Genomic DNA, 27,368 nt, shown 5'->3' on the forward strand with positions numbered 1-27,368 from the left:
TGATTGAAAAGTTTTAATACTGATAGAAATTAAAGATCCAATAGGGAAAGCAATCCTCCTTCGTTCTTCCACCTTGAACGCTTCCTGTGGCCATTTCTCATCAGTCTAGAATTTGAGGACTAGCAGAGGTTGCTTGGAAAAATGTCTGCTTCAAAGTATTCCCAGTTCTTCATATGTATATGCTAGCCAATAACCAGACAAAGCTTTAGAAAAGATGTTACTTTGAAGATTAAAAAGCAGACAGGGATTTTAGTGAAAAAGTCTTTGCGTTGCACAGGATGAACTAGATTGACATTCATGAGCCAGGCTCCTTCTAGAGCTTACATTCCGGGATGAATATTAGACAGGCCAACGTCTTATTTACTCTCTTTAAAAAGTGCTGTGAGATACTCAGGTTGTTTATACTTAACTTCAGAGGGAAGTACCCCATGCCATAAAAATGTAGAGTCTGCATGTGGAACAAAGTAGCTAGAAATGAGAACGAGGGCATTACCCAGGTCCTGTCCATGGGATTGTTCATTTCCTTGTACAAAGAGAAGAGAAAACCCACTATAGAGTGGTTCTGTCCCTTCTGGACAGGAGGGAATCGCCGTGGTCTGGCTGTGCCGGGTGAAGACAAAGCCCCTCATCATTATCCCCCTTGCAGGTGGTCCAGTGTCTCCAGGTTTCCCCTTCAATCCTGGCAGGCCATCGGATCCAGGCGGTCCTTTAAAAAACACATTATACACGTTGCAACACAAATGAAACCTCAAACTTGTTTTTCCAAAATACTAATTTAATGTTTATATATATTTATTAAGCCTCAAATACAGAAAGGAGTCCTAAAGAATAATGGTTTATAAAATGGCCAAAGGGGCTTCCCTGGTGGTGCAGTGGTTGAGAGTCCGCCTGCCGATGCAGGAGACACGGGTTCGTGCCCCAGTCCGGGAAGATCCCACGTGCCGCAGAGCGGCTGGGCCCGTGAGCCATGGCTGCTGAGCCTGCGCGTCCAGAGCCTGTGCTCTGCAACGGGAGAGGCCACAACAGTGAGAGGCCCGCATACCGCAAAAAAAAAAAAAAAAGTCAAAGAATATTCTTAAATGCTGACTATTTTATTACAAATGCCTCTTACGATAGATATTTGTGTATATCTGATGATCAGTCTTTTGAGATCAGGTTTTCATCTTCGTATTGCCCTGTGGTGCCTGACATCAAGACGAACTCTGTCTACTTGTGAATAATTCTCAGTACAGTTTGTGTTGTAGTAGCCTTGCTCTTGCTTTGGCCCCATTCTGTAACCCAGACTTGGTCAGTAAAGTTTTTAAATTTATGGGATTATTAATAAGGGTTTTATTATTTACCATTTTGAAAAACACATTTTTAAGGAAAGTCAAATGATTAATAATGTTTTAAAGCACTCAGGACAATACTAAGTCATGAGTGATTATGCAGTTAATATTACAATTAATATTATTAGTTAGCATTATACTTAAAGACAAATCTCTAGTCTTTACAGTTGTATTCTAGTAGATCTGGGTATATGTCAATGAATTCGAAATCACATTTAGAGTTTTCTCTTACTTTAACAAAGTCAGCAATCCTAAAAAATAAGATTTGGAGAGCTGGGTATTTTCTAGAAAGGTGCTTTTGAAACTTTTGCAGAAGGTAGGTTTTGATCCAGGCATATCAAATTGACACACATAAGTTTATGTTCAGACTGAAGTACTTAAAGAGGCCCTTTTTTGGGACACGCACATGAGTTGTTGAGTTAGTATTCAAGAATGGCAAAGTTAAAAGACAGCTTTCCTAAACAGGGATACTAAGTTGCTCTTCTATTCCTATCAAGGTAATGTTTTTCCAACTTTGTACTTAGGTGCTACTCTTACAAGTAGATATTATCAACTAAGTACACAGTATCCGCTTTTCTGAAAATAGAATTGGTGTTTCATTAGGCCTATGTGTCCTCAGGTTAAAAATCTGAAGTACATTTGCCCAGTTAACAGATAGGAAGAATGGTTTATTCCAGTAACTCTTGATTTTCTGTCTTCTTCCGAAAGAACATTTCGCCCCGGCTTTTAGTCTAATCTGCACAACACAAATTGAAAGATCTAGATCTAGATCTTGATCTAGATCTTATAGTCACAAATTTGAACAAGGCTCCTTTCTCTGTATATATATGGGTAATAGCTCTCCTTCAGTGAAGGAGAACGGCCAGCTGTTTGTTTACCTTGCTCTCCTTTACAACCTTTGTTGCCTTTTTCTCCAATTGGTCCAGGGGTTCCTGGTAGTCCGTCCTTGCCTGGTTTACCTCTTGGCCCACAGGGTCCTAGGCAAAAAAAACAACATTGTATTGAATGGATCATATAGAAAAAAAAGCAGGGTGGCCAACCATCCCAGTTTACCCAAGACTTCTATAGTTTCAGCAATAAAAGCCCTGCAAAGAGAACAGACTGGGCAAACTGGGACAGTTGGTCATCCAACATGTTACACCCTACTTCCCAGGGGGAAAAAAAAAACCCTGAAAAATGAACTAGGAGTATATGAAATACAGCAGTTTAAAATTGTGCTACCATTTTGATTTATGCTGCTCCAGAATTCACTATGTCCTTGTATTGATCAAAGTAATAAATCATATCTCTCTTATATCCCAGGTGATTCAGGCAAACGTAGAACACAACAATTCCATTCAGAAGTCTATTACAATATGCTAAGACTATAAAAAAGGGTTCGTTCAATTCCCATGAACCAATATTTTGAAAATATTTCATAATATTAAGCATACATTTGCATTTACTACTACTTCCAGGTACTGTACAAACTGTTAGAAAAGTATAAATACCTGAAACTCAGGTTTATTCGGGCAATCATTTATAAATAGTCAGAACTCTAAGACTGACAGAGAAGATAGACTTCATACTTTTACCTTAACCAAAAAAATCCTGAGTTTCCTAAAGTGTATTTGTTCAAGTTTATACTATACACAACAGTTTTCAATAGATTCAAAAGGAGTTTTATTTGCTGGTCAAGAGTAGAATGAGCTCAATGCTAAAGTTGATTATTAAAAACACTGTAATGTGTAACATTTTCTGTGAAGTTGTATCATTTGTTTCCAAAGCTCTTTAAAGGTATTTTGGTTCAACTGCTTCCTGGTGATCCCAGTCAATGCTGCCAGTTCCACACCTGAGTTTCCCGGTAGCCCCGGGGGCCCAGGTTCTCCTTGCATCCCTGGTTCTCCAGCTGGGCCAGGTGGGCCTGGGCTTCCTGGAAGGGAGATGATTTTCACTGTGCCAGGGTCTCCACGTACACCTATTGACATGAACATATAAGAAGATGATGGTTTTCCTGATGAGTTACTGTTTCTTCATGGACAGCAATACTAAAGAAATAATATTTACCAGGTGGTCCTTTTGGCCCAATTCGCCCTGGAGGTCCACTTGGTCCCAGAAATCCTGAATTACCCTTCTCCCCTTAAAAAAAATAAAAAGGCAATGTGATTCCACATAGAACAATGGGTTTCCTAGCTCTTTAGGTTGATGGTCGACTCTAGATAATGGGAGTTATGACCAGAGGTTATGAGTTCTGTGACAATGGCTGCAACTTAGTTATATTTGTGTGGGTTGTGGAATTTCATTTGGACCCAATTAGCCATGTTTAATGTCTATTAAAAATATATTCTAGAAGTAGGCATTAAGAGCTAGTATTTTAGCATTGAAGGGGAAGCATTCCTAAGAGTTCACTTTTTAAGTTCAGAAACCAATTCAAATTAATATTTAAGGTAAAATATGAAGTGACATTAAAACCTATTTTAGCACTTCCTAGTGAATTATATTGGTTGTCAATAATTATCTACTTTCTCAGCTTATTACTCTAGCTTTACTAGTAGCCCAAAGTTAGTTATGTTAGGAACTCTCATGAGCTCATATAGAATATCTACTTTGATGTAAACTATCAAAGTGGTAAGATTTCTCTCCCAAACAGTCTTTGACATGAATGAAATGTTACCAAGAACCATCGATTTGGAGAAATATTCTCTTTTAAAAAATCTTGACAAAATGTAGACATTACATCTGATTACTTAGAAAGAACTTAATACTAAACATGATATTCATAGCAGAAATATAATGAAACAATTATATTACCCAAAGCTAACTGGCAACTACACTATAAATTATCCACTAGATATCAGAACTTGAGGATAGTGTTAACATTTGCTTACATCTACCAGAAGAGGCCTAAGTATTTTTCCCTTTGGGGATTAAAAATTTCCAAATAAAGAAGTGCAAACTCATAGGTAGTGCCAGATGACAGATAGTCTTATTCTGGAATCTAAGAGACTAATTGAATGTGTTTCAGGGAACATGTTCCAAAGAACTGCTTTTACGAATCTTCCCTCTATATACATGTAAATATTTCACCAGAATATTTCTGGTAGGGCCTTTCTATAAGTTTTCAAGTCTTAGCTGCTTCTGTTCTGAGACTCGGGGCAGTGGCAGGTGCACACCTTTTCCCCAGGCTGTCTGACAGTATTCACCAACCCAGTCTCTAGGGAGACTCCTCAGAATCACTTGCTTTGATTTCTTCTTTGCTATTTTGCTCCTTGAAGAGCCAGTGGTTGAAAGCATTGAAAAGGCTCTGTTTAAACTCCAGCTTGTCCTCCCTTAGACCTGGAAAAGTTTGTCTTTCACAGAAACATGGTTTTGTTCACTTTGGTTGAAATTCTTGTGTAGCATCTATTTAGTCTACGATAATAGATTCCCTGCACACACAAAACAATACCAGTGGATTTAACCAGCTAAGACAACAAATCCAATATTCAAAATGTCATTTGAGGTCATAGCACCCTTATGGAAGATTTGAGAATTATTTTCTGAAACCTGAAGTTTAAATTTATGTGTATGAACATTTTAAACTTAAAATCTCCAAATTACATGTCTTCTCTGATTAAAAACATAATACATGTGCCCCATAAAAAAACAAGTGCTTGAATCTGCATATAAAAATTTACTTACCCTCCCCCATTATCAGCATGGTGAATATTCTTTTCGATTTTCAGCTTCTTAAAATTATTACACATGCACAAAGTAAAATAAACCATTCAAAGCAATACTGTTGCTACTGACGTAGTTCCTTATCCCCCAGCCCGACACACATCAGTACTCGCAAAGGTAACCACTTTAAACTGTTTCTGTTTTGAGTTTTTCTATAGTTTCCATCCTTAAGGTATGGTTTAATTTTTAAGGCCCCTGGGGTTGTGTGCTGGTGGAGTCTTCCTTCTTCGTTCATACTGAGGTCCTATTTGTACCCCAACTGTCTGAGGTGACTGTAGGGGTTCAGTAAACATTTGTGTACCCTAAAATATGAATCATGGTCATTGTCTTTGCATCCAAAGAGTAGTGCACAAAAACAGTACCTTTTATGCCTGGAAATCCATAGAATCCAGGATCACCTCTGACCCCTGGCAGACCTGGGGCACCTGGTGCTCCCTATATTTTAAGTAAGAGAGAGCAGAACCACAGACATATTTTTAAAATCACAATACTCACTACAGTTTTTTTTTTTAAGCATATAGGATATAATACTATGTTGGGTCAGAATGAGTTAAAGTTGTCAGACATCATTTTTACATTCCAATCCAGTATTTCACCTCCTGTAACTCCTGTGCCAACTACCTTACCTTACGACTATCATTTTCAATAAGAAAGAAGTAAAAACTACCCTTAAGCCCAAGAGCCAACATAACTTCTCATGTTAATGTATGTTGGTGTGAGTATTGGGTACAATTGGATATTCTGTATTCTAAAGTGAACTGCCCAGTATTTGAAGATCTTTCAGGAAGAATAGGTACCAGATTGCCAGGCTGAAAATTATAATTTGTATTTGTAATTCTTGCAAAGGCAACAGAGTCGCTGTTGAATTGTAGCACCCACCATCATTCTAACTGAGCCATCAGAGTTATAACTTACTCTGATCAGAGTGATAGAAGTAAAGGTTCCAGGGATGGGAGCATGGAGGGGTTGACAGGGGAGTTTTGACATGCACGTTTGGCAAAGATGCAGTGATCTGACTGGGCAGAGATGCTCCCTCCTTATGAGGCTCAGACTAATTGCTGTTGTGACCATGAGATGCTCAAGCAAGGCCATCGGAGGAGAGGGGAGGGAACAGGGCTTCTGAAAAGAGTTCTATGTCACACTGTATATTGCATCTACTCTTATACTGTCCAGATGAATGAGACAGAATGCTATTACTTGAAAACAATGAATTGAAGGTCATGAAAAATGCCAACAATAACAAAACTGGTCTTTCAGCCTGCTGTCTTTGGAGCTAGAAGATGAATGAAAGAACAATCCTACTTCTTAGATAAGGTGGTGTGAGGTTAAAAAAGGAGAGAGAGGGCTTCCCTGGTGGCGCAGTGGTTGAGAGTCCGCCTGCCGATGCAGGCGACTCGGGTTCGTGCCCCGGTCCGGGAGAATCCCACATGTCGTGGAGCGGCTGGGCCCGTGAGCCATGGCCGCTGAGCCTGCGCGTCCGGAGCCTGTGCTCCGCAGCGGGAGAGGCCACAACAGTGAGAGGCCCGCGTACCGCAAAAAAAAAAAAAAAAAAAAAAAAAGGGGAGAGAGAAAACAACCATGTGATCAAGGAGTCTCAGGCTTCTGAAGCCTGGCCTGTTCTCCAGAGGTAAAGATAACCACGGAGGAAGCTCTGGTGCCAGGCCCTGCCCGAGGGTGGAGAAGAAGCTGCTTCCTGAAAGGAGAGAGCAGTTAAGGGCAAGGAGTCAGTTCAGATATCCATCAAGAAGAATTTTCTTTCAAGCGCAAATGCAGAAGCCTAGACTAACCTTGGAGGCACAGGGGATTTAAGAGAGATCGCATGTCCAAACCAGACTTTCCACATCCCAGTGTCCTTGGAAGGTCTTTCAGTGTGATCATAGGATTAGTGTTTGCCACTTTCAAAGAATCACGGAGAACATGAGAAATACCTAAGACTGGAGTTGGGCAAACATCTCACTTAAAAAAAAAGTTTTAAAAAGGTAGGTTCTGGAAACCAAATACCAAGAGAGCTTAAGAGGGTGTAACATGTTTCCTGACAAGAAGCCCTGCCGAAGAACCTCATTACCCATCACAAGGAAGCACAGAACATCTATGACATAACCGATTTCCTCATTAGTTTCCAAGAATTTGATGTACACAGGTTTTTCAAATATGCTGTTAAGAGAAAGCTAGGGAAGGTGGCCATAGTGTTGAGTGAGATGCTGTAAATTGAGAGATCTTAATAGGCTGGAAACATGAGCCTGAAGGAACAAGATGATAACTAAGAAAGGTAAATGTGAAAGTTCTGCCCTTATGTCACAAGTACACAAATAGACAAGGCAAAAAGTAATGGAGAGGGCTTTCCTGGTGGCGCAGTGGTTAAGAATCCACCTGCCAATGCAGGCGATGCAGGTTCCAGCCCTGGTCCAGGAAGATCCCACATGCCGTGGAGCAACTAAGACCATGAGCCACAGCAAGTGAGCCTGTGCCGTAGAGCACGCAAGCCACAACTACTGAGCCCACGTGCCACAACTACTGAAGCCAGCGTGCCTAGGGCCCGTGCTCCGCAGCAAGAGAAGCCACCGCCATGAGAAGCCCGTGCACCGCAACGTAGAGCAGCCTCCACTCGCTGCAACTAGAGAAAGCCCGCGTGCAGCAAGGAAGACCCAACGCAGCCAAAAATAAAAATAAAAATAAAAGTAATGGAGAAAACTTAGTAGCAGTTCATGAGGAAAAGGCACAAGGTCTTTCGTTGACTATAAGCTCAATGTGTGATGATTGTGTGGTAATGAGGCTGCAAAACAGCTCATGTGGAATTTTAGGTTGGATTATAAAACAGAATGTTCAGGATAGTGAGACTCTTCCATCCTCTAGCCACTCCGTGGGGTACTGAGTTCTTACTCCTGTAAGGTGTTTGTCCCAGGGGCTGCATGTTTAAGGTATTGACAAACTAAGATATATTCAGAATAGAGGCAGAGCTGATGACATCTTAAACTGAATTTGAGGAAAAAAACCATGTATTTATTGGGAGAGAAAATAGAAGGAAATGGCAGCTATTTACAAATACCGGAAGGTATGTCATGGGGAGAAAATAAATAGACATTTGATGGCAAAGATAATTTTTTTTTTTTTTTTTGCACAATATACAGGCCTCTTACTGTTGTGGCCTCTCCCGTTGTGGAGCACAGGCTCCGGACGCATAGGCTCAGCGGCCATGGCTCACAGGCCCAGCCGCTCCGCGGCATGTGGGATCCTCCCGGACCGGGGCACGAACCCGCGTCCCCTGCATCAGCAGGCGGACTCTCAACCACTGCGCCACCAGGGAAGCCCGGCAAAGATAATTTTGAAAGCATATTAATAGAGAAAAATTATGTTGTCATCTAGAATGGAACTGTTCAGAGTGTAAACAAGAAAAGGTTGGGAATGACATAGAGAAGGGTCCAGTATGGACCAAACTTTCAGAGGCCTCTTGGAGACCAAATCTGTCCAACTCAAGATTCTTTGATTCTTTGAACCTTCTGGACTCCATCTTTTTTGGGGTGCACTACACAGAAGCATCACAAGTGGGAAATTTTTGTTGCCTCCAGTTACATCTGATTCTGGCAATCGATTTAGAAGAATCTAAGACGTCAGACTAATTTTCCACACTTACCGGATGACCTGGTGGTCCCACGTCTCCCACAGTTCCAGGCGGACCTCTTGGGCCAGGCTGGCCCATAAATCCCTTGTCTCCTTTTATGCCTTCTACGGGCCTCCCTTGAGATCCAGGGGGACCAGGCTCACCTGAATTCACAAAAAGCCTGTCAGTATTGCCACTGGGGGCCTCGCAGGTTCTGTCAGTTACCCTTTTGAATGAAGAGCAAACTCTGCACTTTATCGTTACACTGAACATACTTTGCCTCGTGGGGTGTGACAGGATTGTGAATGAGATAATGCCAGCCAAGTGCCTGGCACAAGGCAGGAACTGCTTCTCCCTGATGATGGTCTGTTGGAGCAGGGTCTATGTCTAACCCAGTACCTTATACAGAGTAGGAGCTCAATAAATATTGATGAATGGATGCATCTCTCTCTTCCAGGCTCATTAATTTGGTATGTACTAATTTTTCAAACAGGTCCCTCTGCCTCAACACCAACAGCCTTACTGCACCCCATGTGAGGACAGGTGGGCATGGCAAGACAGAGAAGACCAGAGGGGAAAAGAAGCAAGATGGTCACGAGAAGATTGAAAGACATCAAATGTTACTTTCATTCTTTCATCTTATTTAGAAGTAGATCCTCTACCTGGGTTTCCTCTTCTGCCAGGTGGACCTCGATCTCCTTTTTGGCCAGGGATGATTGAACCAGGAAAGCCTGGTGGCCCTTGAGGTCCTGTCATGCCCATGGGTCCTCGAGGCCCAGCATCTCCCACTGGCCCTTTCCTGCCAGGGAGGCCCGGCAAGCCGGGGACTCCCCTGTCTCCTTTGGCTCCTGCAAAGAAAAACACCTGATAAGTTTCTGTAATGCCCCTATATTTGGTGTTATAGTTTGTGGTTGTCTCTAATAATGTAGACACTTTGATTAAAGGTGTTAAGCTCCACAAGATAATTTTTTTAAGAGGCTGACAAAAGAGATACAGGTCTACAAGGACTGGGTCTAGACTAGACTCAGTCCTGACTCCAACTAGCTGTTTGATCCTGATAAATTCTCTTCACTGTTACAAGTCTCCATTTTCTTATTTAAAAAATGAAGGTGATATCTGACTTAACTCAGTGTTTTAAATATCAAGTGAGAGAATACACAGATGGAAAAGCATGGTGTAAGCTTCAAAGTATTCTGTCCATGTAAGCCATAATCATTATTACCTGGTGATATCTAATTACAATGACATTATTCAATCACTGATAATTCAATAGAGCACTAAAAAGCTAAACTTTGGGACTTCCCTGGTGGCGCAGTCGTTAAGAATCCACCTGCCAATGCAGAGGACAAGGGTTCGAGCCCTGGTCCGGGAAGATCCCACATGCCGCGGAGCAACTAATCCCGAGCCTGCAAGCCACAACTACTGAAGCTTGCATGCCTAGAGCCCGTGCTCTGCAACAAGAGAAGCCACCGCATGAGAAGCCCACGCACCGCAACGAAGAGTAGCCCCCGCTCGCTGAAACTAGAGAAAGCCCGCGCGCAGCAACAAAGACCCAAGCAGCCAAAAGTAAATAAATAAATACATACATACATTTTAAAAAAAAAGCTAAACTTCATGGCTGGTTTGTGCATTTAAAGTGTTGCCCAGACAAACCCAGAAAAAGGAACGACAAAGTTGCCATCCCCATTCTGTCCTCTGGTTATTTCTCCTCCATAACACAAACACTAGTCACACAAACACTAGTCTGGAAGGGACAAATGTGGTGAGAGGTTTGGATTTACCAAAGAAGACCCTGCAAAAGGTCACAACTTAATACTAATATTTTTCATCTCAGAGAACTTTCAAGAAATCGTGCTTTGACGTTCATAAATGGAAGATGTTGTATGAATTGAAAATAATCTCTCCCTCTTCTTTCCCATCTTTGTGTTATTCTAGAAGTGGTAAATGGCATGAAAATGGGAGACAGAGGGAAGGAAGAAGGACAAGTGAGGAGGAGGCTGGTGGCACAGGAAGGGGCTTGGGAAGTTATTTATTATGCAGGGAAGCCTTAGGGGGATGATGAAAATAAAACTGATGACTATTGAATATCTAGCCCTTTGTCTATCATGTTCTTTAGCTTTTTTTATGCCTGCAATTTATACTTTTAAAAGAAAGTATTTAGATGATTTCAGCTCTCTTCAAGCTCTGAAATGCTGTAATTGTACAACAGGGTCTGGCAATGGTCTGAGGCACCAAGATGCTGTCTTGGGTTGTATATTCCACGTCCATGAAGATGCTTCCTTGTTTTACAATATGATTTCTTTTTAGGATTTGGGAGAATTAAAACTAATTAAAAGGATTCATACCTTCCAAGTATCAATGACCTCATCTCCATATTTATTTATCCTAGAGGGACTGAGGTGCATAATCATTTACTTTCATAATTAGGCTATTTGTTGTTTTTAAATGCTTTTTAATTTAAGAATTTGATCGTTTGGTATCAAATTTTATTTCCAATTAAATGCTAAAGTGTCCTCATTACACATGGTTAAACTGTGAGCTTAGCCTAGGAAAATGAATGGAAACTCCCCTTTTGACCATAATTCTAAAGCTAGGCTATGAAAAGCCTTTATGTTCACGAGGGAGGGAAGGGTCTGAGAGACGTGCGGACATTGAGCTCAACCAAAACAACTATCGCATCATCCAGAAACGGGAAAGAACGGCTCTTGTCTACTTTCACAGTTGAGCTGGTAGGTCAGAGCAGTTCCTGCCCTGTGGAGTTTCTCTGTAGCGTCAGGCTACTCTTTGCTGGTTCTTTTGAGCATCAATAACCAGAGGCTGTCACTGGGCTTAGGCATCTTTGCTAATAAAATACTCCTACCTACAGGACCTATGGCTGAGAAGGGTCAATAAAAGGTGCAAACAATCTAGTATTTCTTCTGGCAGGTTTCTATACAAAATGGAAAAAGTTAAAAGAAGCTGCTTATCTTATAAAACACTGGCATGAGAAATCCAGACTGGCAGTCTGTCAAACAAAAACTTGTATATTCTTTGAATGACATATTCAGTAAGTTGCCATGTCTGAGATGCTGAGAGAGTTACTGGGAATCCCTGAATAAACAGTAACCTGAGCCACAAGCTGGCTCTGGGGGTTGGAATCAGACCTATGAAGATAACAAGGTGGGAAAGAATTAGTGTTATTACTGCATCTCAGAACAGCAGGGAGAGGAAACTCCTTGAGAAGCTATCAATTCCACCTCCAACTTTTTAGGAGGTGATACATTTAAACCATGCTAAGGACATCGAAGCAAATACAGAAGTCTTTTTCATATTTAAAGACCTTCATGGAAGGAAATTCCAAAATTGGATCACAGTGTCTAGTTTGTTCATTTCGCGGTGATGAAGCATTTTTACTTGAACACTAAGAATATACATATCCTATGTTACCACTGGGACTTCTTTAATTCAGTATGCTAAGTTTATTTTATCTATCAGGCATATTAAATTAGATTCTGTCCTTGAAAATGTATATCACCAGGTTCAGGAAGGAAGAACTGCTCACCTTGAGGACCAGGTTTCCCTCTTGGGCCTGGAAGTGCTCCCAGCAAACCTGAAAGAGAAAATTTTGGCATTTTAATATTCTATACATACAGTTAATTTATATATACATATAAAAATTTATATGTATTTATATATATATATTGTGAAACTGACCAATGTATATAAAATTTATTCCACTTGGTCAATTTCACTTTGGTTACAGAAAGAATGCTCACATACCCAGTTCTGTCAGGGAAGAATTTCTAGAGCCATGAAGGATTACAGTGACACTAATTATTCTATGAAAAATAAAACTAGTGTATCCAAGATGATGAGCAAGCGGTACCTGTTTCTCCTTTTTCTCCAGCTGGACCAGGAATTCCATCACGTCCTTGATTACCTCTCTCACCCGCTGGTCCAGGATTTCCTGGGAATCCTGGAGGGCCTGGAAAAAAGAAGCCATTCAAAGAGAGGACCTACTTCCTATCAGTGGCCTGATGTGAACCCCAGATGTGTGGAATTCTGCAAAATGTGTTCATTTTTCAGAACTGTAGTTATATGAAGCTAAATTCACAGTGAAAACCATGGACAGGTTAGTGCTATCATGAGGATTTTTCACTTTGGAATGTGTAGGTCAGCTGATCTTTGAATTAGATCCGTATAAATACCTAACCTCACTTTTCTGCATTGTCGTCTGGAGACTGGGTAACTGGGAGCTACCTTCTAAGGAGCAGTCATGGGTCAGAGCTACCAGTAGACAGAGATTCCAGCCTCAGAAGAAAATATGCTTCCCTCACAAAAGGGAACTAGACAAAGTACAAAAATGGAACCTGGAGGGCCTTTTATTCCTGGAGAGCCAGGGAAACCTTTGATTCCTTTAGACCCCAAATCACCATCAGGACCGGGCTTTCCTATAAATGAAGAGAGAGGGGAAGGAAAAAAAGAAAACCAAAAGATAAATGATTCCAGCAATGGCTGAAACAGTCAGTTCTTACAGTCAACTGTGCTCAAGCTGGCCTTCAAGGGGCACTCCTGCGACCAGTCACTTCAGGCTGTTATTTCCCCAGAAAAGCACAGCAGAGACATGGCCAATCATTTTCAAAGGTGTGCATACCCCAGCCCCCCGGACCGCTCAATATCTGATTTATTACTTTAATTGGGAGTTAGCAGCAAAGCCACTGAACCTCTCCGTGTTTGAAAAGATAGTTTAAATATTGTCTTTAGGTAAGACCTGAAGCTGCAAACCAGTGGCTTAGCAGTTGTTTTTGATCAAAGTGAAAACTCAACCCAAATAACAAGCAAATAAGCAAGCAAGCCAATGTTTAAACTGGAAACAGCAACAACAAAACCCTCAAAACAACAGTGCTATGGGTTAAATTGTGTTGCTCCCAAATGCATATGATGAAGTCCTAACTCCCTAGTATTTCAGAATATCACTGTATTTGGAGGTAGGTCTTTATAGTCTTTTTTTTTCTTTCTTTCTTTTTGGCCATGCCACACGGCTTGAGGGATCTTAGTTCTTTGATCAGGGATTGAACCCAGGCCCCTGGAGGAGTCCTAACCCCTGGACCACCAGGGAATTCCCAGATAGGGTCTTTAAAGAAGCAATTAAGTTAACATGAGGTCACCAAGGCAGTACCTAACACAATATGACTGATATCCTTATAAGAAAAGATTGGGACACAGACACACAGAGGAAAGACACCTGGAGAAGGTGGCCACCTACAAGCTAACGAGAGAGGCCTCAGAAGAAATCAACCCTGCCGACACCTGGATCTCAGACTCCCAGTCTCCAGAACTGGGAGAAAATTAATTTCTGTTTAAGTTAGCCAATCTGTGGTATTTGCTTTGGAAGCCCTGGAAAACTAATACAAATAAGAAGTTGGACAACAAGCTAACATTTCAGGTCTTTAGGCTGAATTTGTTGAGGCAGTGCCCCCGAAGTTTTGTTTACAGGAGGAGGTTTTTAGATTCCAGGTCACCAAACTCGACCGAAATGGGCTCCTTGTGATTCATTTGCTGTTTCTTAGTGTCTTCGAATTTGAAGATCAGGTTTGAATAAAATCACTTGTAGTACAAAAGCCTAAACTGCTTTCCATTTACTATTCTAGGAGGCAAGGGCCATACCACACTTCTTGCTTGCAGCTTTCGGGATGCAAACCCAGAGCTCACCTGGGTGGCCAGGGCTTCCAGGATTCCCAGGAACTCCTTCTGGTGCAGCAGGGCCTGGATGTCCAGGTGTGCCAGGTGGCCCTCTATCTCCTTTCTTTCCCATGTCACCTGGAAATCCTGGATCTCCCTTAAATTCAGTCAAACACCTTTAAAATTCTCATATAAGCAGGATATGTGATCAGAATTAAGTATAAACTAGGTTGGTTTGTATTTATGTATTTATTTATTTAGCAATTCATGATAAGTGTCTACTGTGTGCTACCACCCTGATAGCTGCTGGGGACAGGTTGGCTACATAATTTGTGGGGTGCAGTGAAAAATGACAATGCAGCTCTTTTTTTTTTTTTTTTTTTGCTGTACGCGGGCCTCTCACTGTTGTGGCCTCTCCCGTTGCAGAACACAGGCTCCGGATGCGCAGGCTCAGCGGCCATGGCTCACAGGCCCAGCTGCTCCGTGGCATGTGGGATCTTCCCGGACTGGGGCACGAACCCGTGTCCCCTGCATCGGCAGGCAGACTCTCAACCACTGCGCCACCAGGGAAGCCCGAAAATGCAGCTCTCTTTAAAAGAACTTTTAAAAAGTAATTGAAGACAGAAATGGCAGAGCATTAAACCAAACATGGAGTCCTTGTCAGCATGGGACCTCTGTGGCTACATGAGTCCTGTGCCCAAGAAGCCGGGAATATAATAGTAACCATGTACGAATATGTGATGGATACAGTCCCTGCCTTCATGGAGCTTTAGAGACCAGTGGGAGATAGACACTAAATAATCACACACACAGATAATTTCAAATTGTGATGATTAACTCAGAGGTCAGAAAGAAATAGAACAAATGGATGTGTGTTCTTCATATACTCTGCATGCAGATAATGTATGTCAACCACGTGTAAAAAAAAGAAACAAACAGGGCTTCCCTGGTGGTGCAGTGGTTGGGAGTCCTCCTGCCGATGCAGGGGACACGGGTTCGTGCCCCGGTCTGGGAAGATCCCACGTGCCGCGGAGCGGCCGGGCCCATGAGCCATGGCCGCTGAGCCTGTGCGTCCGGAGCCTGTGCTCCGCAACGGGAGAGGCCACAACAGTGAGAGGCCCGCGTACCGCAAAAAAAAAAAAGAAACAAACAAAAACACAAACTTCCCATGGTTTAATATTCATTAAATCTGTACTTCACTCTTATGATAAGCCAGAGCATATGGATTTGATAGTAACTTACAAAATCTCGATGGTAGCTGACTAAGATTCATTATTCTGTTACTGAGATTTGCCAGCATGATAAAACCATCACATTCTGTGTTCAACGCATAGTTTAAAAAAGTTCTTCTGTGGTTACCTATGAAAACTTTAAATGAAACTATTCATTAATTGAATGTGAATTAAGTCAAATATGATTCCTCACTCAGGAAAAATCTCAGTGGAAGGAATCTCTTTCTGGTTTTCTGAGGACCTCGTTAAAAATAAAGGGCAAAGGAAATTTGTTTGAACTCCAAGTAGTAAAGGGTTACTTTCTCGGGTCTTTGTGGTTTCTAAAAGTTTTCTTTCTTGTTGTTTTACAGCTGGAGGAAATCTTTAGGAAAGGTGGTGTTTTATTGGCTCAAAAGAGAGTCAGGGAGAAAGTCTCCTAAGTAACGATTTTTATATTTTTTGGAAGTCTGATGAAAAATAAGAGACTCCTTCTAAAAAAAAAAAAAAAACAGAAAAACTGTATCCAAACAATTTTCATTCGATTTCAGGAGATTAGTGGGCTTCTTTGGATCCAGTAGGCTTCCCCAGGTATCCATGGAATCCCATCTGAAGAACCCCTGCTTGTGGGAATTTCTATTAATTATTCTCTATCGCTCTAGCTCTGGCTCTTGTGTAACTGCTATATGCAGAAAGGATGGAAGAAGATAAACCTAAAAGAACAGCTGAGCCACACTGAAACCTTTGGTTGCTGCATGACACCACATACAAGGGAGGGCTTTGGCATCCAGTACCTAGCTGACAGAGCACAAGCACTGAGAACACTGTGACAAGATAGAAAATCTTCTGTGTAATGCAATGACAATAAACTTTTAAAACAATTAAGAAAGATAAATGTATATATCTTAGGATCTTAGGATTTTTTTTCGGTTTTGCTTTTTAATAATGCTCTAAATTTATTTTATTTTACATCTTTTATTGTGTTTAAGAAGACAAGTGTTTTTTATTACAAAGTTGGAACATTTATTTTTGTAAGCCTGTGTGAGATGAGTCTATAGCAGAGACTGGCCACTTTGTAGCACAAGAAAAACAAACACTGCCCTGGCAACTTGTATGGGCTTGTGATCACTGCCTCCTCCTGGTAGCACACTTAAATTGCAGGGTCGGTTATAAGAAATTCCTTGGGGGTTGAAACTGGAGGGAATAAACTCAGAAATTGAAGTTGTGTGATAGGCATCCTTAGTTATAGAGAGAGGGGAGAAAACCTCAAACAACTGTCTGAAAATACAGTAGTATTTTCAATTTTCTTTGCCCACAATGAATCCAGATACTTGTTGATATTTAAAGGGGCTCATTCCACCACCAAAACATAAATACATCAGTGGCCTATATACCTTTGGTCCCGGTGGTCCTGGCCTTGTACCTTCTGAATAACCTGGCTCTCCCTTATCTCCTGGGAGACCATGAGTACCTGGGAGGCCTGGTCTTCCAGCTAGACCTGGGAATCCCATAGTTCCCTTCATTCCTTTAGTACCTGAAATTAGGAAAGAAATCAGGTAAATCGGTAAAGGCAGAGATCTTGAAGGGTTCTACTTCTCACCTTTGCACAAACCACCTTTCTCCCAAGAAGCTGGTTTTTCAGAAGCACTGATGTGTCAGGTAGTCTTTTTCTTTTTTTTTCAATTTTTTAAAAATCAGAGTATAATTGCTTTACAATGTTGTGTCAGTTTCTGTTGTACAACGAAGTGAATCAGCTATATGTATACATATATCCCCTCCCTCTTGGACCTCCCTCCCACCCCCCCATCCCGCTTATTAGAGAAATGCAAATCAAAACTAAAATGAGGTATGACCTCACACCGGTCAGAATGGCCATCATCAAAAAGATCTACAAACAAAAAATGCTGGAGAGGATATGGAGAAAAGGGAACCCTCTTGCACTGTTGGTGGGAATGTAACTTGATACATCCCACTATGGAGAACAGTGTGGAGGTTCCTTAAAAAACTAAAAACAGGTAGTCTTAATGGATGATATTTACACAATGTAAATATTTATTTTGTTCTCACTCATGTTCTGGTTGCATACAGTACATTTGTCTAGAAGCAAATCTAGTTGTTTTACACCAACTTTCTACCAAGTGGAAAACCAAAATGACAACACAGAAAATCTAGAATTAGGACCCATCTTGAGCTTGTAGCCTTGTAACAGGACATTATGCATTACCTGGCACCCCCATGTTTCCCATGCTTCCTGGCACACCACGTGGCCCTGGCTCACCAGGATTCCCAATGCTGCCTGGATCTCCTCTGGAGTCTTGAGAACAAATAAATAGTCATACGCTCTGTGTAGTTCCTGGATATAGTAGATGCTCAATAAACACTTGTTGCTTGCACAAATGAATGAATCCAGCGCAGCCAGACCATCTGGTTTAGGTACTTGTTTAGCTGCATTTATGCCTTCAAATAAGGAAGGGACTGGTGACTCAGAAAATGTAAAATTAGAGAAAGTTAGATTTTTGTCAGCAGGCCTGGATTTCAAACATCAGAATCATCCTAAGACCAAAGCCAGCAGGAAAGAGGGACTCCTGTGACAATATAGTAACAGATTTTCAAATGCAATACGGAAATTTTATTACAATGCAATAAATTTCATCACAGATGTGGTCACGGGGAATAGGGGGCTACATTATTTGTTTAAAAAATTACTTTGCAAACTCGATAACTTGTTAAAATAGAAAGAGGCAAATTTGAAAACCTCTAAAGCATTATCTTACTTTCTTCTAGGATATATGAGTTGTAATAAATTATAGTTTAGAATACATATCAGCTATTTCAAAATAAAATTTTGAGTGCAAAACAGAACTTCATGTAGGTTAACATTTTTTAGTTAATAAAGGCCGACTACAATTTGGTTAAATTATAAGAAATATAATTTCGTTAAATTATAAGAAGCAAATTTCTGTTGGAACACTGTTGGGGCAGAATTCATATTCTAGAAACACATTTTTGTTACATTTAGATCTAGGAAAACTTAACACCTGATATTTCTATTAGAGAATCAGCTATACCTGGTGATCCTGGTGGTCCAGGTGGCCCTTGGAGTCCTTTGAAACCTGGTAACCCTGGAATGCCTCTGTTTCCTTTCTCACCAGGCTTCCCTGCAAGTCCTAAAGTTAAAAACTATGTATTAAAAATACAGGTTAGAATTTTATCAGGCTTATCCACATCCTGATTAAAATTTTTGAGCTATTATTGAAATACAACATAGCATATTTGTTAAGAGTATGGGCAGATTTGGGCTTATATTTTATTTAAAAAGAAGATTAAAAGAGGTAATACATGAAAAGCATTAGCACAGTGCCTGGCATGAGTTAGTTCTCAAAGAACTCTAGCAAATTTCATAATATTTACACCTTGAACCAACATTTTAAGAACTAGTGCCTAAATACAGCTTCTTTTTTTGTTTAAATAATGACAGAGGATTATCTACTACTATTCTTGTCTGGACTATTTCATTCTTAATCCATTTATTACAACTATTATTTATTAAGTAACTGGTTTATGGAAGACATTATTTTCTTTTATCTTATTTAATCTTCAGGCAACCTCAGTGTATTCTTGAGCCTTTCCAGATAGGGTGTAGAGATGAGAAAATTGAGACTCTTTAAGAAGTCAGTGAAATAATATAGAGTCACACCATCAGTTAGTGGTAATGCTGGGATTTGAATCCAGTTCTGTAGGCTAGAAGCCTCATAAGTTTCCCACAACACTATCCTACCTTCCCTAGAACATGGCTTTGACCACATTCCCCTGCTCAAAAATATTCATTGAATCTCTTTTGCCTACAGAGTAAATGACAGACTCCTTTCACTGGCACTTGAAACATTCTACAATCTATCCATGGCTGCAGCTTGTGCCTTTTCTCAAGCAGATTCACTTCCCTTGGCTGTTTCCCTGCTTACATATTCATTCATTCACATACACGCTGAGTACCTAATTAATAGACAGGTCTTGTTCTAAGTGCTGGAGACATAGAAAAATCAAGTTCTCTTTTCCCAAGTTTTTAGTGTTTAACTGGGGAGACAGCCAAGTAAAAAATTACCACCCAGTGTGATAGTTTCTGTAACAGAGTTGGGCACAATAGGCTACCGGGAAGAATTTTGAGAAGAGGGGATTTTTGTTTTAATTGTAGTGTGATTGCTTTACAATATTGTGTTAGTTTCTGCTGTACAGTGAAGTGAATCAGCTATAGCTATACATATATCCCTTCCCACCTGCACCTCGCCCCCCATCCCACCCATCTAGGTCATCACAGAGCACTGAGCTGAGCTCCCTGTGCTATACAGCAAGTTCCCACTAGCTATCTATTTTACACATGGTAGTGTATTTATGTCAAACCTAATCTCCCAATTCATCCCACCCTCCCCTTCCCCGACTGTGTCCACACGTCAGTTCTCTACCTCTCCGTTTCTATTCCTACATCACTAATTATTAGAGAAATGCAAATTAAAACTGCAATGAGGTATCACCTCACACCGGTCAGAATGGCCATCGTCAAAAAATCTACAAACAGTAAATGCTGGAGAGGGTATAGAGAAAAGGGAACCCTCTTGCACTGTTGCTGGGAATGGAAATTGATACAGCCACTGTGGAGAACAGTATGGAGGTTCCTTAAAAAGAGGGTTTTTTTGTTTTTGTTTTTGTTTTTTTGCGGTACGCGGGCCTCTCACTGCTGTGGCCTCTCCCGTTGCAGAGCACAGGCTCTGGACGCGCAGGCTCAGCAGCCATGGCTCACGGGCCCAGCGGCTCCGCGGCATGTGGGATCTTCCCGGACTGGGCACGAACCCATGTCCCCTGCATCGGCAGGTGGACTCTCAACCACTGCGCCACCAGGGAAGCCCAAAAAGAGGGGATATTTTTAAGCTCAGTCTTGAAGAGCAAGTGGGAGCTAGCTGGATGGAGAAAGCATGGAATGGGACAGAATTCCTAGGCAAGAAAATAACATGTGCAAAGGAGTGGTGAGTAGCAGGGAGTTAGAATATTTTCTTTTGTAACTTTTGTTTTTTTTCCATTTATATCCTTTATCATAACCTAAAAATATAAATCACTTAGTTCATTCATTTGCTTTGGTTTTTAAGGGGTGGCAAACAACCGCCTGTGGGCCAAATTTGGCTTGATGTTGCATGGCTGGAGAGCTAAGGATGCTTTTCATATTTTTAAAGGGTTGTAAACAGACAAACACACACAAAAGAAGAATATGCAACAGGTGTTATATGTGATCCACAAAGCCTAAGATATTTACTACCTGGCCCTGGATATAAATTGTTTACAGAGACATTATTGTTTCTTTCCCTTACTAAGCTGTAAGTTTCCTCATGACCAGAATGACTACCTCTGCTTTGTTCACCTCTGTGTCTTCAGGACATAGTAAAAATGTCTAGTCAGTAGGTACTAAAAAATAATTGCTAAGTAAATAAATGTCATGTGGCTGGAGAAGTAGGCAAAGGGCAAGTGATAAAGAAATGTGGATGCCAGTCAAAGAAACCTGAATTCTTAAAGCAAGGGGAGACTTGGAAAGATTTTAAGCCAAGAGTATTCCTTGCTCATCTGAAACCTACTCACAATTTAAATCCTTCTTCATGGAGGCTTCTTTTTTTAAAAATTTATTTTATTGAAGTATAGTTGACTTACAATGTTGTGTTATTTCTGCTGTACAGCAAAGTGATTTAGTTATACATGTATAAATTATTTTTCATATTATTTTCCATTATAGTTTATTACAGGATACTGAATACAGTTCCCTGTGCTCATGGAGGCTTCTTTGACTACCCTGGTTGAGGTGTTTTCTGCTTTGCTCATCTCCCACAAGGCTCACTGCCAGTGGTACCCAGCTGGCAGCATAGTGAGAAGGCTGAGTATGGACTCTGGAACCAACAACATCAGTGTGAGGTCCATCTCTGCACTTCCTATCAGAGTGACACTGAGTAATTTGACCTTTCCACTTCCCATCTATAAAATGGGATGACAGCAATAACCTACTCCTAGGGTTGTTGTGAGAATTAAATGAGTCAATATTTGTAAAGCTTGGAACAGTACCTGCCTGTGGGAAGGGCTTCACAGGTCTTTGCTAAAATAGCATAACAGTTCTTTTGTATTGTTCTTTACCTTTTTGTACATATGCCTAAATCTTCCATGCAGACTCCTTGAGGAGAGGACGACTGTGCTTTTCATACCTTCAGTAGCTCTTCCACATTTGCAGTGGATGTCTTTAAGTCAGAAACTCAGACGAAAAATGAATCATATAGAAATTAGAGAGGCCTAGATAGTATGATCTTTTGTTGTTGTTGTGGTTCTATTTCTGCTCCTTGGTTGTGGGTTTGAAAAGCCAAAAGGAAACATGTAGGACAGCTTCCTTGCACCTTGTACTTTGCTAGAAGCATAAAAATAGCATGTGTCCCTGTATATTTTACAGAAACAATTCTTTAATTGTAAATTAGTACCCATTGTGCATTCATGATGTTAGAGCCAAATTTTAGTTTATGTAGGCATAGATATGCTATTCATATTCATATTTTTTCAAAATGTTTGCAACACTACCTAAATCATCTAGAATAATCCAGTGAAGTGGTGTCTGACAGTTTATGAAGACTGGACACTTGTGCCAGTATTTTTTTTTTTTTTTACATCTTGGCTTAGACCAGTTCTAGCAGAATTTTATAAAATTCATACTACTTTCTATTCTATTGTTTAAAATGTAATGCAGTCTTCTGTTTGCACCCAGAACTAAACCATCCCCTTGACAGCAGATTAAAGGGGACTACCCAAAAGGCCTTTACTTGCTAATTTTCCTTTATAGAAAAAAATCTGATTCTTTCCCCAATGATTATCCTTTTATTTATTTATTTTTAAAGCTTGGCCCATTTGAGGAATAGCAAAAGGCCAGAATGGCTATTTTATTTTTTAAAAAATATTTACTTATTTATTTATTTGGCTGCATTGGGTTTTAGCTGCGGCACGCGGGATCTTCGTTGTGGCTCATGGGCTTCTCTCTAGTTGTGGCACGCGGGCTTAGTTGCCACTCAGCATGAGGAATCTTAGTTCCCCAACCAGGGATCAAACCCGCATCCCCTGCATTGGAAGGCAGATTGGATTCTTAACCACTGGACCACCAGGGAAGTCCCTGATTATCCTTTTTTAAGTTAGCAAATTAGTTGGATTCAATCACTCTCCAGAACCCTGGTCCAATGTCACCTCTGTGAAGTCCTTCCTAATTCTGGGAGAGACAGCTATTCAGTCTTGCCAGCCTGGTCTACAGAACTCTATCCAGAACTTTTAAAGCAAATCTTACAATCTAACTTCTCAAAGTTGATTACAAATTATTCAAAACTTGATATGGTTTTGCAACTACAAACACATTTTTCTTTTATTCTTCCCTGCTATATAAGTTTGACCTGCAAACATTTAATTTTACCCAGAAATCCTTTGTTTTATTAAAGTTACTTGGGGTTAGACTGGATCAGGAAGACTGCAAGGCAAACCTTCTTAAATTTTGATTTGATATTGGCTGTATTGATCATATAAAAAAAAACCTGTCATACAAAGTGCTTAAATAACTTGAAATAATTTGAATGGGTTTGAATTTGAGCTTAACAGCTATAGCTAACAAATAACAGCATTTTAAGGCATTGATTTGTAATCAAAACATATTTTCTCTTTAGTAATTATTCTCCAAAGGATTCTGAGTATAAGAAGCAGTTTTTAGATGCAATCAGAAAAATTCACCCTGGCAGCTGATAGAATAGAGTTGAATTTGGGGTGGAGGTTTCTATTCCAGCCAGGGAAGTTTTTTATGTTGAATTTTCTAAAGGTTTAATTTTCACCATACTTGGCAAAAGGGGGCTTTGAGGCTTAGAATTTAAAGATTGGCTAGTGAAAATTTAAAGACAGCAGACCAAAATGCAGAATTAACTTAGAAATAAAAAGTTACGATTTAAGGAGGCAACATATTACTGTTCAAGGCACACAAAACCCAGTTCTAGTCCAACTGAGTCACCAACTGGCTTTGTAAGCTTGGGCAGGAAATTAAATCCTGGTCCTCACTGTCCTCATATGTCAACTAAAGGGATTTTCCTGGATAATTTCTTAGTCCCAGAATCAGCTCTGATGTTCTGATTCTAAACGTAAGAACGTTTGTACCTTTGAGTCCTGGTTCCCCTTTGTCCCCGACTAAGCGGAATATCCCAGGAGGCCCTGGAGTTCCTTTATCTCCTTGTTCCCCTTTGGCACCTGGGGATCCTCTCTCGCCTTTTACTCCTGGAATTCCAAAGGTCCCTAAGAAACAGGCGTAACAACATCAGTTCCTTAATTCTTTAAAAGTTCATGAGGATTCAAAAGTTAACAGTGCTTTCCATAAAACAAAACAAGACAGATAAACCAAAAAAGGTTAACAGGGCTGAGAACTTGATAAATAGTTGCCCCCAAACAGGCAGCCACATGAGGGTAGTGGTCTAAGCCTGTAGGGAGAAAATATGACTATTCCAAAGGGAAAAGGAATACAGAAAACTGCAAAATCAAATATAAGGTTTTCTCAGAACTACTTTCTCCTCAAAGAATAAAATTTATTTTTCTGCTAATTAAATGAACATTGTTCATGCCTCCTGATAGCTGGAAAGATATTCTATCACTTACCCCTCTGTCCCAGGGTGCCTGGCTTCCCAGGAGGCCCTGGAGGGCCAACGTTTCCAGGTACCCCCATTATCCCAATCATTCCTTTTTCACCTATGGAAACAAATTAACACAAGGCAGCACATGCTGTAAAGAATGAGAAAAGCGAAATACTCCATAAAATAAAATGAATTATACTTAGAAGGAGAGAAAGAGTGTTGAAAAAATGGTTTCTGTAAACAGGAAAAACACTTGTCTAGGAGATGGGTCAGTAAATGGTCTTTTTTTACATCATGGATGTGGAAGTTGGTAGCAAATCACACTTGTGGATGAGGAGAAAATATGCTGAAGTTCTGGAGCATTCCCTCCTCACAACCCTTGATCAATAACTTTGTTATATTCCCTTATTTTACTTTCTTCACAGCATTTGTCGCTAGATGAACTCAGTTCTTAAATGTGTTTGTTATTGTGTTCCCCATTGTTCGAGGTGGAGTCTTATCCACCAATGTGTCTCTAGGGCCTGGAACAGTGATGGCATATGATAGTAGCTCAATAATATCAATGAAAGGTTAATTAGCAGATTAAGTTCTTATTCTGGACTCTTCTCTGGAGGAGAGATCAGTGAGGTCCTTATGCCATGAGAAGACTATTGAAATATTCTCCCCCAAACATATAAACCATAAAAAGTAATGAAATAAAAAGAATTATAAGGGGATACTATGAACAATGACAGGCCAGAAAATCAAATTCTTAGAAGAGGCACAGATTACCAAAATTGACTCAAGAAGAAATAGAAAATCTGAATAGATCTATAAGAAGCAAAGAGATTGAATTAGTAATTTTAAATCTTCTCTCAAAGAAAAGCCCATCCCCAGGTGACTTCACTGGTGAACTCTATCAAATATTTAAAGAATATCAATTCTTCACAAACTCTTCTAGAAAATACAAGAGGAGGAAACACTTCCTATCTTGTTCAATAAGATAGCATTGCCCTGATACCAAAACCAGACAAAGACATCACAAGAAAACAGACCAGTAAGTATCCCTTATAAATATGGATGCAAAAAATTTCAACAAAGTACTAGCAAATATATTTCACTAGTAATATATTAACAAGATTACACAGCAAAAATAGTCATATTGTGGGTAACTGTGAAATTTGACCATCCCACTACCACCAGTTCCCAGCCCTCTGGCTCCTTGCAAATAACTCAGAAGAAAAACTTATACTAAATGAAAGAGAAGCTTAGAGTCAAAAGCCTATGCCTGTCTCTAGTTTACACAGCTACCTTAAAAGGAATATGTGGAAGAACAGAGAAGAAGAAAAACAAAAGCACATAAAGGGTACCTGGTGGCCCTAAAAATCCTGGATTTCCTGGATATCCTTTTGTACCAGGTGGTCCTATCTCCCCTCGATGACCCGGCATTCCTGGTGGTCCAGGTTCTCCAGGAAATCCTGACCTATCCAAGCCTGGAATACCTGGGTCTCCCTTTGGCCCCGTTTCGCCTCTTCTGCCTATATATGAATGAATGAATGAATGAATGAATGAATGCACGATTGCTTTCCACACCAACTCCAGATATATTTTATGGCTGTAAATATTTAGCTCTGTGATTGTGGGCAAACCACACACTTTTCTAATTGATAGATTTAGGTCCCCTTTTGTAAAATTCTAAGATCCCTTCTGGATTTAACATTCTGTGTTTCAATGATTCATGAAGTAATGATAGTGTAGAATTTAGATTTATTTTCTAGTCCTGCAGGCACATCTTGGGAATGCACTTTCTGACCGTGGCGCAGTCTTTAACCGGCAGAATTCATACAGAGCCACTCACGTGGCGGCAAGCCACCAGATGCTTCTAGAAACAATAACAGCACCACTACAACAATTAACTTCTTGGCCAAAATTTTGTTTGTGAACATATAAGAAGTATAATAGGCGAGTTCTAAAGGATTTTTTTCCCAGAAACAGTTCACAGATCTGGTTGAGAGGAGCGAAAAAGATAGTAAGTTTCCCATGACCGCCTAGCCTTCATACTTTAGATTTATTTTCATACCCTTTCTTTTATGTTGCTTGTAAAGCAACCAACTGTGTATTTTAGTTTGTAACTTGTGAACATACATCTTTGCATACATTCACTCTGTTTCAATAATAAGGATACATTTACCACTTTAATATACCTATGAAAGTATTAAAGATAAAACTTATTTGAGAGTTTATATGTATATATATATGTAAGTATACATCTGTATATATCTTCATTGTTCATATTTTCTTGCATACAAGACACAAACCAATTTTACTGTAGTAACTTCAGGTCTCTTACTCTATAGTTGGTATTCACTGCAACAAGTTCATGACAACAGGTTTTTGTTTCTGAAATCACTTTTCCCATTGAACAGTGGTCAGGACTTGTTACCGGATCGTTCTCATGTTAAGCAGCAAAACTCAGGGCAGGAGTCCCATGTCATCTGCCCACCTGGTGACTGGTTTCAAGGGCCTCCCCCTACCTTGTTGCCCTTTCAATCCATTTAAGCCTGGAAGTCCTTGAGTTCCACGGAGACTTTCTTTGCACCTTCCTGGGGGGCCTCTTTCTCCAGGTGGTCCAGGCTGCCCTGGATCCCCTGCAAAATAGAGTCCAAGAATACAATCGGGTGCCAAAACCCAAGGTCCTAGTATTGCTATCCCAGTCATTCTCTTATAACTTTCCCCCCTGAATCGAACTTATAGTTAATATCATTGATATGTCTTATAGAGAGGACACTCATTAAAAAGGAAAGAAGGAAGAAAGGAAGAAAGAGGGGACAAAGGTAGGGCAGCAATGGAATGGAAATTTGAATGGAAAGTTAATTAAGCCTCGCACGTTCAATTTATTGAGCTAAAAGTTTGAGAAGAGTTCTTGACCCCTAGAGCACCTACCCATTCAATGTGCAGCATTTTAGCTGAGTTCACAGTGGTGAAAAGTAATCACACTTGCTATTTTACCTCGTGGTCCATCAAGCCCTCCAGTTCCTGGAACTCCAGGGAGACCTGGAAGTCCAGGGAGTCCAATTTCTCCATTTTCCCCAGAGTTGCCTCTTTCTCCTGGCAAACCTGGTGCTCCTGGTTCTCCAGGCATGGCTAGTCCTGGTTCTCCCTATAGCACAGAAATTACGTTAGTTTTACTGTATCATGCTTTCAAATCCTTAGTGACTATTGACCGGTCTTT

The 27,368-nt window shown here is 40.4% G+C and overlaps 1 protein-coding gene across 2 annotated transcripts in view; it reads right to left on the bottom strand.

Moving 5' to 3' along the window:
• COL4A3 (collagen type IV alpha 3 chain) overlaps window positions 1-27,368 on the bottom strand; it is a gene marked incomplete at both ends in the record, with an annotated part of 138,364 nt that overhangs the window by 2,646 nt on the left and 108,350 nt on the right. For both annotated transcript variants that reach the window (XM_079710040.1, XM_079710039.1), the window contains 19 exons: window positions 494-706; window positions 2,207-2,305; window positions 3,160-3,285; window positions 3,375-3,446; window positions 5,390-5,462; window positions 8,659-8,789; window positions 9,288-9,473; window positions 12,167-12,214; window positions 12,491-12,589; window positions 12,975-13,055; window positions 14,317-14,443; window positions 16,889-17,028; window positions 17,719-17,808; window positions 18,563-18,661; window positions 23,691-23,825; window positions 24,183-24,272; window positions 25,507-25,674; window positions 26,671-26,784; window positions 27,146-27,296. In XM_079710040.1, coding sequence (XP_079566166.1) covers window positions 494-706; window positions 2,207-2,305; window positions 3,160-3,285; window positions 3,375-3,446; window positions 5,390-5,462; window positions 8,659-8,789; window positions 9,288-9,473; window positions 12,167-12,214; window positions 12,491-12,589; window positions 12,975-13,055; window positions 14,317-14,443; window positions 16,889-17,028; window positions 17,719-17,808; window positions 18,563-18,661; window positions 23,691-23,825; window positions 24,183-24,272; window positions 25,507-25,674; window positions 26,671-26,784; window positions 27,146-27,296 — 2,242 coding nt within the window. The remainder of the gene's footprint in view (window positions 1-493; window positions 707-2,206; window positions 2,306-3,159; window positions 3,286-3,374; window positions 3,447-5,389; window positions 5,463-8,658; window positions 8,790-9,287; window positions 9,474-12,166; window positions 12,215-12,490; window positions 12,590-12,974; window positions 13,056-14,316; window positions 14,444-16,888; window positions 17,029-17,718; window positions 17,809-18,562; window positions 18,662-23,690; window positions 23,826-24,182; window positions 24,273-25,506; window positions 25,675-26,670; window positions 26,785-27,145; window positions 27,297-27,368) is intronic.

The sequence above is a fragment of the Hyperoodon ampullatus genome (genome assembly GCF_949752795.1).
Source record: "Hyperoodon ampullatus genome assembly, chromosome: 8".
NCBI lineage: Eukaryota > Metazoa > Chordata > Mammalia > Artiodactyla > Ziphiidae > Hyperoodon > Hyperoodon ampullatus.